This window comes from Anopheles cruzii, chromosome 3, assembly GCF_943734635.1.
Source record: "Anopheles cruzii chromosome 3, idAnoCruzAS_RS32_06, whole genome shotgun sequence".
NCBI classification, from domain to species: domain Eukaryota; kingdom Metazoa; phylum Arthropoda; class Insecta; order Diptera; family Culicidae; genus Anopheles; species Anopheles cruzii.
The window spans coordinates 41304669-41318173 of NC_069145.1; the positions used below are offsets into that span (position 1 = coordinate 41304669).

Genomic DNA, 13505 nt, shown 5'->3' on the forward strand with positions numbered 1-13505 from the left:
TTTGGCATTGGTTTGGCCGCTGGTTCACTTCCGGTCCGGTCGCTGCGAGGACCGCCTTTGCAGTCCTCGAGTTGTTTAAGGTTTTGTTTTAATTGCTTTATTATCATGTTTACACTGCTGCTGCTCTGCTCTTCGCTACGGCGGTGCGCGACGTGAAGAGGAATGGCACAAGCATGGCGGCCACGTTTTCGTCGATGGCCGATGGTGGTCAATCTGAAGGGCTACAATCGTTTTTCCACTACTTTCTCTCACCGGTGCCGTTAGCGGACCATTTCTCCACACTTGAAGCACTTGCAGTCGACCGGTTCCTTCAGGCGGATCTCCATCGTGGCGGACTCGTGGTCGGTCATCCGCACACCGTCCGGATCGTAGCAGTGGGTCAGCTGCAGTTGCCGCTCGCGCAGGAACGACTCCCGGCAGCAGTAGCACTCCTTCAGGAACCCGGTCGCGGTGATGACGGACGGCTGCACCTGGCTGTTGCACTTGCCCTCGCACTTGTTCACCGTCACATCGCCATTGCACGTCCGGTACAGCCGCCCCAGCTCATCGTATTCCTCTGTGGGCGGCGGAAAACTGGAAGTCAGAATCACGCGAAGCCACCACGGGTTCGGGTTGGCTCACCTTTGATAAGATGAATCTCCGACGGAAGCGTTTCGCACGTTTCGTCCGCCTGATTGTGCTGCGCCAGGGCGACGAGCGATGGCCCCCGGAAGAGCACCGGTGCTAGTAGGAGGAACCACAGGAGCACGCCACCGTTAAACATCGTCGAAGCACTCGGAAGCAATGGTCGGCCGGCGGAAGCCATCATCGGAAGCCCGTCGTCGTGATCCCGTTCGCGTTGGATTCGATGTGCACTTCCTAGCGACGGTAGCGAATTGCGCCGACCCTTATCACGGACGCCCCGTTTTATACGGGCCCAAAAATCGGCCGGAACACTCTCGGTGCGCACTCCAGGGCGAACATGTTCCACCGCATGTAGCTCCCGCTGGGCGGTACACAACTCTCCGCCGTCACAAAGAGGCAGGTCAGTGTTGACCGCCCCCCGTGGACACTGACACTGCCACTACCACCGGTGGCGCCAGAGCCGGGAAAGAGTGACCTTTGGCGGCGGCCAGCTGAACTCTTGGCTGTGGTTGGCCTTGCCGCTGCTGCTGACTCCACACTGCTCAATAGAATGCCTTCCGTAGCGTCTCTTTCTTCTCGGGAGTATATGGTCAAGGTTTCGACGGGAGCCGGGGAATGGACTACGGAATTGCGTCATTGCGTCATGCTTCGATTTGGTTCGGGATTTCGTTTCATTTTAGCTTGAGAAACCGTGCAGCCATTGCGTCGTGTTTTATTTGCTATTTTCCGTCTTCTCTCCCTGTTCCGCAGCTGCCATGTTCTCGTCGCTCAACAACGGTTCCAGTGGTCTGCTCCAGCCAACGCCTCTGCTGGCAGGCAACAATAACAATAACAACAACCCGGGGGCACTGTTCTCCGCAAGTCCTGGCGGTCGCCCAAACGCGGCGTCGAACAGTGGCACCGCCGTCCCACCCGTTGGCACGACCTGGAAGAACGCCGGTAACATTAACATCGATCTGGACAACCTGCTCGGAAACGGAGTGAAGGGGGGCCGCGGTGCTCCCGGTAACGCTCCATCGATGAACCAGATGAAAAGCATCCACTCCAGTCCTGTCCACCAGCCCGTCTCGTCGCCGCTAAGCCCAACGGCGGCTTACGGTGGCAACATGATGGGTCCGACGGGTACACCTCTTCAGCCTGCGGCACCGATGATGATGGGAGGTGGCGCGGTGGCCGGAGGTGGCTTTCTGAATGGCAATAGCAATCTACAAACTCAGTCCGGAGCTGCTGGTGCGGCTACGTTCGGAGCGTTTAACGCGTTCCAATGATCCAACGCCAATGGCCGACGCCATTTAGCAGCCACCGCCGCCGGCATAACGGCCGCCTGAAGGGAGCTGGACTGGAACGCACTCCAGCGGTGATGGCTGCCGAGTACCGCGCACCCGGCGACCCGTTTCCCGAACCCGCACCACCTCCTTAGACTGCCTTTTTGACCCCGGACCCCAATGCGAGTGTCTCGCGTTTGCCAAAAAGAAAGGAACCGAACCACCATCCGCGACCACCCGAGATCCTTCCTACAATCCACCAACACACGCACACAAACACACTGCAATCACACTGCGGCCTATATGCGAACGAAGCGATATTATAATTTGTTATGTTGTGTTTGTTGAGAAGAAGTATACGTTGAGTAGTAAGCGTACTGAGGGCAGCCGCTTCGGGGGGAAAGAAGTGGGCCGATTTACCGAATTAATCAGTATTTCATTTTCTCGCCCTAGACCGGGGCCGAGGGCCACTTTACCGTTCTCTGTGTTTTACCGTTCAGACCCATTTTAACTCGTTTCCCCTTTGTTGGTCAGTGCAATCGAACCCTGCCGCACAGGAAGGGACATTTCCATTACTATTACTGCACTGCAATTTGCCTATAAAACGTGTATAAATGTTGTATTATCCTTAAAATCATTCCCGTTCCAGGTGTACCACGCCGCTTCTTCGTTTCGGTCGGTTTCACGAAGCTGGGCGACAAAATAGTATACTTTAGGCATTCAAAAAACCCGACGTTGCAAAGAAATAACGTCAAACGAAACAAACGAAAACAAAGTAAACTCTGTGTTGTGCACATCTGTGAGAGAGACTGCGAGGGCATTTAAAGCAACAAAACAGGTCTTTTAACGTTTTCAAACCCAGCAACCGACGCGTTGTCGTCCCCGGACAACGGTAGAGCATCGAAAGGACCTTTTCTTTGTCGATACCGATTTATACGCTACCTACAAATGGACACCACTAAACCACGGTCCCACTACCCAACCACCACACGTGTCTGGTGTGAGTGTGTGTTGTGTATGGTTTTCGAATGTGCCTATTGTTTATTGCGCGGTTCAACAAAGGCCGCGTGGTCCGAAAGTATACGTTGTTGCACTCTTCACCCTTGCACACTGGAAAAAGGGTGAACTATTCAAACGAAGGAATTTAGTCATACAATCCACACTCTTCTCGTCCGTTGTTACTAGTAGCCCGGTGGAGCCCGAGGGCAAAAATACTGTGAACCCGGGTTAAGGGGTTAAGAAACAAGCAACGAAACTGGGAAGCAGCGATCGAGAAAGGAAGGTTCAAAGGAAACAATCAAAAAACGAAAACGGTCTCGATTTTGCTGCTGTGCCTGTCTGTGTACATATGTGTCGTGTACATAGCGTGTTTGTTAGTCACAGAGGGATTGTGTGGTTCGAGAGTGTTACATTCGTTCCCGACATTCGTCTGTTCTGTTGTTCGAAGGATAACTTTCAAAAGTTAAGCAGTTAGCGCAGTAGGCAAGGCAAATCAGATTTAAGGAACGACGTACTCTATAGTAAGTGGGTCGGCTACAAGGGCGACGTTCTGATGACGTCTAACTAGAATAAGCCTACTTCGATTCGATCGTACTTTAGCAATATTTTGGGGATATTATTGGTGGTGGTGACGCACACACACATAGAAATGGGAGCAAGAAACGCAAAAAAGAGACATAACCGAAATACCCTAAATTCCCTACAATTTTGATTCCTTCATTGTATTGTTCTTTTAATTCTTTTTTCTTTGCTATTATGTTACAACGCTGCGCAGTTAGTTAATTGAGCGACAGGGATCGAAGAAATCGATGAGAAAGAGCGAGCAATATTAAGGAGAGTCAGATATTGCAACATTATTGTTCGGACTGCATACTAAGTGTATCAAAATAGTTGTTCTGTTCCGTTTTCTTCCGTTGTTTTCATTAATATTATTAGTTTTTGTTTTTGATTGTTTTACTTTCATTTTACTACTTTACCTGGGTGCATTTTCGCGGTTCATGTTTATTGAACTTTTACTATCGCAAGACCACATTACAATTGATAACTACTTCCAGTAGGCGCTGAAGCTACTACTATTCGTAAAGACTTGTGTTACATTTTCCTGCCCTCTGTCTGTTAATGTATTGTTTGTTATAATTTCCCCAAGCATTTCCGCGAGCTCTGCTTGGTGATGTAAAAGTGACCGGCAGTTACTTTAAAATTGATTTCTACATTGATTGTTCTTCGTTTGTTGTACGCATTGAATGAGAGAGCGCAACGACAATAAGATGAGCAACAGGAAATTGGTAAGATTAACATGATTGCAAACTAAAAAAACGTTAAGAACCGAACTTAGAAAAGTAGTAGAAACATGAAAAACACAATTAAACTGAAAGTAGAAATCGTACATATCGTGAGGGATGAAGTGTGGCAAACAAGTTGCAGAGTTGCAGGGCAGAATGCAGGACTGTCTCTTAATCTTAAAATGGCCAAACGTAGAAAAAATCGGAATATAGTACCCAAGGTACGAAATGGGAAATGAAATAGAATTTTGTTTTCGGCTCTCCAATGGCCGGATGATGATTTTACATCCCCGGTTTCCTTTCCGTCGTTCCGAAAGTCGAGCCCACGGGTGCGACGGGGTTAGAAACAATGCAAAAGAAAACAAAATATACATTCTTTACAAAAATATACATTACCTAATTAGTGACGTAGCTGAAAATGTGAAAATTACACGTGTGAGAGCAATCGAGGGCAGATGGCAGCAGCAAAATCTACAAACCGCAAACAAAAAACACCCGATCCGAGGTATTAAGAATCAGCGTGGTGAGAGATCGAAACGGCCCAGCAACATTCGTTCACCGTCACATCCTGTTGATCAACGGGAGAATTGTGTGCTGTGTGCGATCATGCCACGGAGTGCGGAGCTCTTCCCTAAAGCGAAACCAGTAGGGGGTGAAACACAATTTTTACTAAAGGTAAGGCTCCATTCGATGGAAAACTTTTCGATGTTTACGAAAGACACACCGACACAGGGGCTATACCGCGGGGTTTCGGTGTTTGTTGCGGTTGCTGTTCTCCATCAATTGTTAAACTGTTTCATTTGTTGCGCTTAGTGCACAGGAAACAGTGCCATCGATGTGTTGGAGAGGAAACAAAACGTATGAACTAAAAGATAGACAAATTTAAATCTAATCAAAAGCACTAGACACACGAAATGAATTGTAAAGCGAGAAACCGTGAGCAAATGAGGAAAAAACGAAACACATAATTAACGAAAGATGTATTTTTGTTGAAATAAAAAAAAACTATAACATGTAAAAGCATTTGGCGTCAAACTTTATTATGAGATTGATATTTTAATCATAAGTATTGTTTTATGCCGAGCATGCAGCAATTTATGTGCAATTAGTAAAACTTCTTTAGGGATGACCTTTTGGGAAAACAATAAAACACACTACAATGGTCTAATATGATTGCATTTTTATTATTCATGGTTTCGCCTATTATGCTGCACACCGGGGACACCAATTAACGTGTCCGTCAATGCCACCGTTGGAGGGGAACTTGAGTATGTCACGGAACTATTGTTACAATATTGGCACACGCAAACGGACACGCAAACTTCAAATAAGCCTTGCACTTTGTTTGGCGCGGAAATTCCTACTTACAGCCACACACAAATTCACGCGAGCACACACACAACACACATACAGTACAAGCAATATTCAATTCCCGATGTCCGCCCGCCCTATACATCCTGGCCTGGCCTTGCCGCTCTTGCTTCTACGAAAGTGCTGTGTACCCGTCACTGACTAGTTGTTTATGCTTATATGGTCAAAAATTTGGAATTTGGTTACTTTGGAGCAAATGGAGTGGAGCAGAGTAGCGGAAAGCGCATAATAGATTATAATGTCACATTTCAGTAAGCGCCAGGTGGCTAACCTGTGAGGCGAACAGTCCCGCCATCCGGAGGACCTTTTCGTTTCAAACGCTCAATTCTGCTCCCTTTATGAATCTCTCCAAATCCTCTCTCAGATCAAATCTCAGATACAGCACAGATCAGTAAAATATTTAATTGAAATCACGTTCACGCTTTATGACTATGCACTAGGTTCAAACGAATGAGTGAGGGTTGAACTTAATTTTTACAACTTCCGTCTCCTATTCCATTTCGATTTCGAACTTCCTCAATTTTGGACCTCAACGTGCGCGCGTTGTTTGGCAAACTGTTTACTCGTCGCTTCCAGTAGTCGTTGTGTTGTGGTTAATCGCAACAGCAAAAGCCGGCGCGCTTACATGGTTTGCAACTAACACTATAAGTGGCTTATCGTCTCTTTGATTATCCTCTTCGCCACTACCTGAAATTGGCGAAAGTATGAGTATATTCATAGGAGGTATTCATCATTAGTTAGTGAAATTTACTCGTATAGTGTATATGTATAAATAGAACCAATCTGGTGTGGCGCATTCTGCAACACACACACACACAGAAGGGTTCGCTACTTTTTTTGTTTACATTAAACTTTGTGGAAATGTTCCTGAATGTAATTTATCGTTGGTATGTTGCTGAACTCTTGCTTGTAGTTTACTGATGCTTCCCGGGCGACCTAGCAACCGTAGCACCGTAGCAACCTATGAACGCTAGTGAAGAAGACGATATTGAGATTTGTGACGATTTGAGATTGAGCGAGATTATCTGACAATTATTATCTCGATTACTCCAGAAACGATGAACAACGTAGAAAGACTTATGACTATTAGTTGTGAAATTCATGTGTAAACGGAATTCATGTGAAATTCATGTAATTTGAGTGGTCAAATTTCGCTCAGTAAACTCCTCGTTCGTTCGTAGGATGCTAGATGCAATGGTTACTAGGACGCCATACTTATTCCCTACCGGTAACGGGAGAGACACATCACACAAAACAAACTGCTCGAACTGCGAACTCGTATCCGGCGGAACTCAAAAGCTCCTACCGAGCGGGTGCTAGGGTTGAAAACAACCCTCTAGCCAGTAGCGCACTTCCTTTCCCGTTCCGTTGGTTGGTTTGCGTTCATTTTTCAATAGAAAATCTCGTCCTCATCGTCGCGCCGCAGCGAAATGATTGTAGTCGTCGTGGTGGTCGTTGTTATCGAACCCATTTCAAGGATCTCTGCTGCCGCGGCGCCGCCACCACTGCCACCGTTTAGTATAAAACCTGCACTCGCACCGACCACCATGCTCCGGGGACTGTGTGCCTGCGATGGCGGGGCCGGAGGGGCTACGACTTTGGCCTGTGCCGACGGATTGTCACACTCGTCGCTGAAGGAATCGCTAAAATTGTCGTTAAACGGTGGCGGTGCCGGACTGATGTCGTTCAGGCTGAGCTGCTCCCCGTCGGACGAGCTGTTGGTGCTCAGGTTGAGCGACTGGTTGCGCTGGTGCTGGTGGTGGTGGACGGGATGATGATGGTGCGCCGATGCGTAGTGAGTGGTATTGTTGTTGAGGCTGTTGCTACTGGCGGCCACCATCACGGCCGCCGGCATCGAGTGCTGATGGTGCAGCATGGTCGATTTCGGTGGAATCGGTGGCGGCGGTGGTTGGCCACCACCACCCATCGCGATGGCTTGGTACGCTTCCGGGTTCGAGTTCGTTTTCTGGTGACCCCGGTTCGGTTGCGTGTTTCCGTTGGCCACAATATTGTACTCCTCGTGCTGCGACCCGCCGATGGTTACAGGCTGGTGATAATGCTGCTGCTGCTGCTGCTGTGGAGTCTGGACCGGAACCGGAGCGCCGACCGTGGAGCCGCCACCGTTCAAATTGTTCAACTCCTGCGTGCTGGTGGAGATGCCGGAATCGCGATTGAAAGCACTCTTGAACTCACTCAAACTGCGCGGACTACCGTAGTTGCCACTGTCGTTGAACGATATCTCGTACAGCGAGTACTTCTTCGGTCGTCCCTTGCCGGGCAGGGACCCTTGCTGTTGTTGCTGTGCCTGCTGCTGCTGCTGCTGCTCGACGTATTCGGTGAATGGCATCGGATTGGAGCTACGCTTGTCGGGTGTGTGGCCACGCGGCGGCAACGGAGGTGCCGTCGGGGATCCGACCCCGGTGGCTCCCATACTGTCGCGCGGTGGAATCTGCGGCACCGGTGACGAAGTGAGCGCAGCCATCGGTATGATGCCGGACAGCGACAGGGCCTTTTTGTTCACCGACATGTACGTCCCATCGTAGTCCTCCGGGAAGTACGCCGGTTCCTGGCCGTTTGTCGACAGCTTGCCACTGAGTGGTTGGCCCCCGATCGGTGTTCCGGATGTGACCGGTTGACCGATCGGAAGCGGTGGCAGCGGTTTGGTCGGAATGTTTATGTTCGTCTTCCACTCGGATGTGGCCTTCTCGAGTTCTAGGAAAGCTTCCGACAGACGGTTGTGCAACGGCAGTACCTGGTCCGAGGCGAGGCTGCGGTGAGACTCGAGTGCCTGGCGCAGAATTTGCATTTGCTCGAAGATGAGTCGCTTCAGGCGTTGTACGTGAACACTCTGATCGCGCCCCTCGGTCGATTTAGCGAATCGCTCGGAAAAGAACGCATCCTGGTACTTGCTGAAACCACCGTTGACGTTCGCATCGACCGAACCCTGCAGGCGCATCGTGAACGGGTTCAGATTGCGCTTCGGATCGAGCCGATACTGGACGATCAGATCGGACAGCTCCTTGTTGACGTTGGCGATCGTTTCGCACGCAAACTCGACCGGCGTTAGTTCGTGGACCGAGCTGCAAATGGGGACGAAAACAAGATTGTATTCACCGCTCGATCACTTCCTGCCGCACTACTTACGTCTTGCTAACCTCGAACCAGCGCAAAATGCCGGGCAGTGGCTGGGCCGTCTCGTAGATCGTGCGCACGATCCAGAGCGACTTAAACTCGTTGTCCTTGTCGACGGTGCCCTTGTGCACGGGCCGATCGTACTGGAAGCGCGTCACATCGTTCACCTCGTAGTACTTGGAGATCTTCTCCGGCACGGTCACCTTGGCACTCTTCAGGTGGTATGGGTCGGCGATCGGGCGCACGTTCACGACGTGGAACCGCTGCTCGGGCGAGTTCAGAATCGAGCCGTCCGGTGGGTACTGCTTTTTGTCCAGGATCTGCGCGGTCGGGAACTCGGTCTGCAGCCGCTGGATGAACGCACCGATCCGCTCGTACTCCAGCCCGCGGTAGATGAATTGTTTGTTCTGCAGAGTGGAAAGCAAAACAACAGGGACGCTAAATCAGGTGAAGGATACTACGACAGCAAGCAGGCGACGTACCCTAACGAACGACGGAAAGCCGGTTCCGTAGTAACCAACCCGAAAGTACTCCGGTTCCGGGCGGAGTTGGGTGAGAATGTTTTGAAAGAATTTGGCCTCCTGCACCAGCACATCGCTCAGCCGGTTGTAGTCGAAGCGTTTGCGCTCGTAGAACATGGCCAGCTCCTTGCACAGGGGGATGCCCTTCTCCCAGCACTTTCCCTTGTCGAAATAGCTAATGATCTGCAATGGAACATCGGCGATAAGAATGTCATTTGGTCGTCACTTTGCACTCTCGGTGGGTGGTTGCTTACATTTTTATAGATTTTCTCCTTCTGTTCCCACTCGCGCGGACCATTCGAATCGTCCGAAACGTGCTCGCTGTCCCACGACAGCATGTCGGAGTACAGTTTCAGCGTTAGCCCGGCCTCGATGTAGTTCTCGGCGCCCAGGTGCAGATCGAGCAGTTTGTAGATGTACCGGACGTACATCTCCTTCCGGTTTATTTCGTCGTTGTAGAAGTTGAGCAAGTTCACCGTGCACGTCATCCGCTTGTCCCGGTTCTCGTCGCCCTGCATCACGCTGCGGTAGTCGAGCAGCCGCTCGAGGAGCCGCGTAACGGACGAGATGAAGGCGATGCCAGATTCGCGCCACGAAGGGTTTTCCGTTTGCACCCGCTCCAGCAGACTGTGACGGAACCGGTAAAAGGGGAAAGGTAGAAGAACAAATGCCACATTAAAACACTGCATCAAAACTCCACCATTAACGGGGGTCATTTTTTTGGGGGCATGCTTTAGAAACGGGGGATAGAAAACTTACGCCAGGCACAATTGCTCCCTACGGTTTGGGAGGTGCACGAAGAAGTTTGTCAGTGTGGACATGCATAAAACGAAAATAGACGGAAGAAGACGACGGCAGAAAAAGGGCACATTGTAGAACAATGGGTCAGCGAAAGACAGCGACGACGGGCGGCGACGAGAAACACGCAGATGAATGGGTGGATGATCAAGAGTTAATGTTATTCGCGATCAACCGGATGTTCATTGTTAGGTGTAGCGTTGGGTGAGCGTGTACGTGTGTCGGTGTTAAATCGTGTTGTTAGTAGTGTGTGCAATGCGCATGATGTTAACGGAAACGAGAGAAAAGAGAAAAGAAATTCAATCAACATTAGAACGCTACAATGGAGATGTGGTTTTGTTAGTCGCGCGATTCCGGTTGAGTACACGGTGGCCGGTGTAGGTTGGATTGCTGCTTCCCCTGTACTTACATTGTGCTGAACAGCTCCCGGTACTCATCGTCGCCCTTGTTTTCACTAATCAGCAGATCCAATTTGTCGATCAGCTCACTTTCTACCAGCCGGAACGATCCGCGAGAAACCTGCAATTTTTAATTTGTGTTAAGAAGCGGATATGTTAAGAAATAGATTAAGTAGGTAGGAAATAAAGAAGTAGATAGAGTAGTACACGGGTCCAAAATGACCACCAACTGCAACTTCAATTGCAAAGTCCCAGATTGAGATGTATACCACGACGAGTAAAAAAGGCCGGTTCTATGAAGAAATTTATGGTTTATGATGAAATATAATATGGAATATATACGAATTTGTACAGAGTTAGAAGCCTCTCCAGTTTTGGGGAAAAATTGGGCAATTACGCAAGCAAAATTGAAGACATTTTTGGCAATATTGTACATACGTAGGACGTACGAAGGAGATACTTTGAAGCTTCACTATTTGTGGGGAAACCAGTGGGGACCAGTACTATGACTGAGATTCGGCGAAGCAGATTTACCCAGTAATGCCAAACGAACTCCATAAATTTGGTGTAATATTATGACCTGTCTGTCCATGTTAAGCCAATTTCGTTCGAATGAAATGTGGTAGCTATGTTCATTTTATTTCCAACTTTACAAAACATTGCGGAAAACATTGCAAAGACCTACTTTGATTAGTGTGTCTTTGACAGTTGAAAATGTACTTTTGTTAAACGGAATGTCGACTTGATAAAATGGGTTAGGCTAGCGAAACCTAGTAAGGTCAAAGGTGAATTATGAATTGGACAAATATTTCTGCATTGCATCAACCTGTACAAATCGAGGCCTTCGTGAAATGAAAATGACTTTACCACATTCATTGCTCACACCAATGTAGGCGCGTCTTACCGATGACTCACGCACTGCGAAGCACGGAGTCTACCAGGCGATGGCGATGGAAACCCCTTATCACGACAGATGGTCAAAATCAATAGTTTGTGACACAGCAGATATGAGGCGGTGGTGGGTGTTGATTCACGATGAATATTACGATCCACCTGCGTTGTTATCTGGCGCGCTTGACATCAGCAAACATTCCACTTTTTTTTTGTTCGATGAGAAGATATCGGCCCTCATTTCCAGTACGGACGCGACACGATAAGGGTTAGCAAAAACCCTCTATTTTTTATTACCAACATGTGTTTCGAAACTACAAACGATTCGAAATTGCGCCATCCTTGAACATTTGTTTGACAGCATCCATCGCGGCGAGTCGTTCGAGCGAAAACTAGTGCGGCGAAGTGCGTACGGTGGGCGCATGCGGCGAATCTGTCATTCAACCCGTTCAGTCGTAGGCCATCTCTTTCCCGCACACTGGCTTTCGGTGTGGCGTTTACGCGAACAAAAAGCACTGCCGACGAACGTTGTTGTCTCTCTCTCGCAAGAGCGACTAGCGTTACGCACACACACACAACCACTCAAGTGCGCACACCAGCGCGCAGGCGGTGGCGGTGGTGGCGGTGGCCGCGGCAGCGAACCTCAGAGTGACCGCGCCGTGGAAAATATTTGACACATCCCATGAGCTGATTGACTGTGTCTGGATGGTTGGTTTGGGTTTGGATTGACTGCCGCGTAGGGCAAGCGGAGTGAGCGCGACCGAAGCAGCGAAAGGAACGAGAAACGAACGTCGTCCTACAAACATGAATGACGACGAAGACAACGACGAGCAAAGCAGGAAGTGATCCCCGGTGCCCTGGAGAGGTCGCCCCCGAAACGCGAACGCAAACAGTTGGCCAGCCAGTCCGGAAATCGAAATCGGAACTACGACCGCGGATCGAACGCACCGTGTATGTGCGTGTATGTGTGCTTGGTGTTGTGAGTCGCAAATAACAATCGCGAAAACAAACGCGCGATGATGGCAAGAAGTAGGCTACGAAAAGCTGTGTGCTGCCCCCGTTTGTCGGGACCTCTGTAACCGCGGGCCCAGCTCAGAGTGTGTGTGTCGGAAGGACTCCGGAACGCACAGCACCACCAAACGTGCGTAGAGCGTTGAGTCTTTTATGCGACCTTCGCGAACTTACTTATGCGTAAAAATCGGTACGGCGGCGAAGCGAAGAAAAAGGAACTCGCAGTCGGCAGGAAACACGGAAGGTTGCACCGGCGCAGCACGTACGGCGACAGACGGCATCGGACTCCCGGTGGACCCCGATAGCCCGAGACACAACCGTCCCCCGGGGGGACGGCGACAGTAAATTGGTCGTCGACACACGCAGCAGATGTGTTCCGTCCCCGCACCTTCCTTTTCGATGGCCATTCGGTAGAGCGATGATGCATTTGGAAGAGGTTCGGTCGGCGAACTGCTAGACAGATAGTGGGAGGGACGCGCGTGCAAGAGATAGAGATTGGCGGAGATAAGTAGCTGGTGGCTCCCCGTGCATCCCGTTGGCTCAATTATGCGGTTTGTGTTTAATTGAAGTTTAACGATTCCCGGGTGCGGAACGAGCGGGACCAACGACAACAAGGAGGTGGTTCGCGGTCCTACGTCCTGTGTGTACCCAGTCCCGTAGCAACGACGAAGACGGCGGCGACAAATCGCCTGCAAAAAGTGAGACTGACCCACACACACACACACACGCACGCACGCTTACGGTGTGTGTTTGCAAAGGAACCACTTGCAATTCTCCCTTCCATCACCGGTCGCCGCGGAAGGGTGTGTGACCAGCATCGTAGAGGGCTGGGTGTGGTTTGTATGAAGTGGGTATGAATCATCAGCCTGAGCCGCGCGATAATCAAAGCAAACTATAGAGTGAGGTGCTGCTACAACGCATAGCGCCGCATAGCACCGAGAGTTACCTGCACCCCGCTGCCACACACTGAAGCTGTGTACCTCGAAGCTAATTGGAAGAAGGATCGCCGGAACGAAAACATCCTAGACAGGTGTAGCGGGCACGCCGGACGCCGCTTAATCACTTGCCTGCCTCTCGTCCTGGTCCAACACGTAGGTTGAGAGTACGTCTGGCGAACGAAGCAAGCGGCGCCACAGTCACAATTATCGGACACAAATCACAACGTACGCCACGACCACGACAGAAACATTGGGCGAACTGATAGTGTAGCCG

At 50.0% G+C, this 13505-nt stretch overlaps 2 protein-coding genes across 3 annotated transcripts in view; both read right to left on the reverse strand.

Moving 5' to 3' along the window:
* Window positions 1-130: 130 nt before the first annotated feature.
* On the reverse strand, window positions 131-783 carry LOC128272054 (partner of bursicon). Its single transcript, XM_053009780.1, has 2 exons — window positions 622-783; window positions 131-556 (listed from the first exon to the last, which is right to left on the reverse strand). Exons 1-2 carry the CDS (start codon window positions 761-763, stop codon window positions 261-263), a joined length of 438 nt encoding a protein of 145 aa, XP_052865740.1. The 5' UTR covers window positions 764-783; the 3' UTR covers window positions 131-260.
* Window positions 784-5276: 4493 nt separating this feature from the next.
* LOC128272050 (dedicator of cytokinesis protein 3) overlaps window positions 5277-13505 on the reverse strand; it is a 58727-nt gene continuing 50498 nt past the window's right edge. Inside the window, exons 6-11 of one of the 2 annotated variants that reach the window (XM_053009773.1) lie at window positions 10403-10512; window positions 9955-9972; window positions 9450-9822; window positions 9157-9378; window positions 8687-9081; window positions 5277-8622 (exon numbers count right to left, since the gene is read on the reverse strand). In XM_053009773.1, the coding sequence (XP_052865733.1) occupies window positions 6933-8622; window positions 8687-9081; window positions 9157-9378; window positions 9450-9822; window positions 9955-9972; window positions 10403-10512 (2808 nt within the window). In that variant the 3' untranslated portion in view covers window positions 5277-6932. The remainder of the gene's footprint in view (window positions 8623-8686; window positions 9082-9156; window positions 9379-9449; window positions 9823-9954; window positions 9973-10402; window positions 10513-13505) is intronic. The other variant, XM_053009772.1, reaches the window with a different exon arrangement.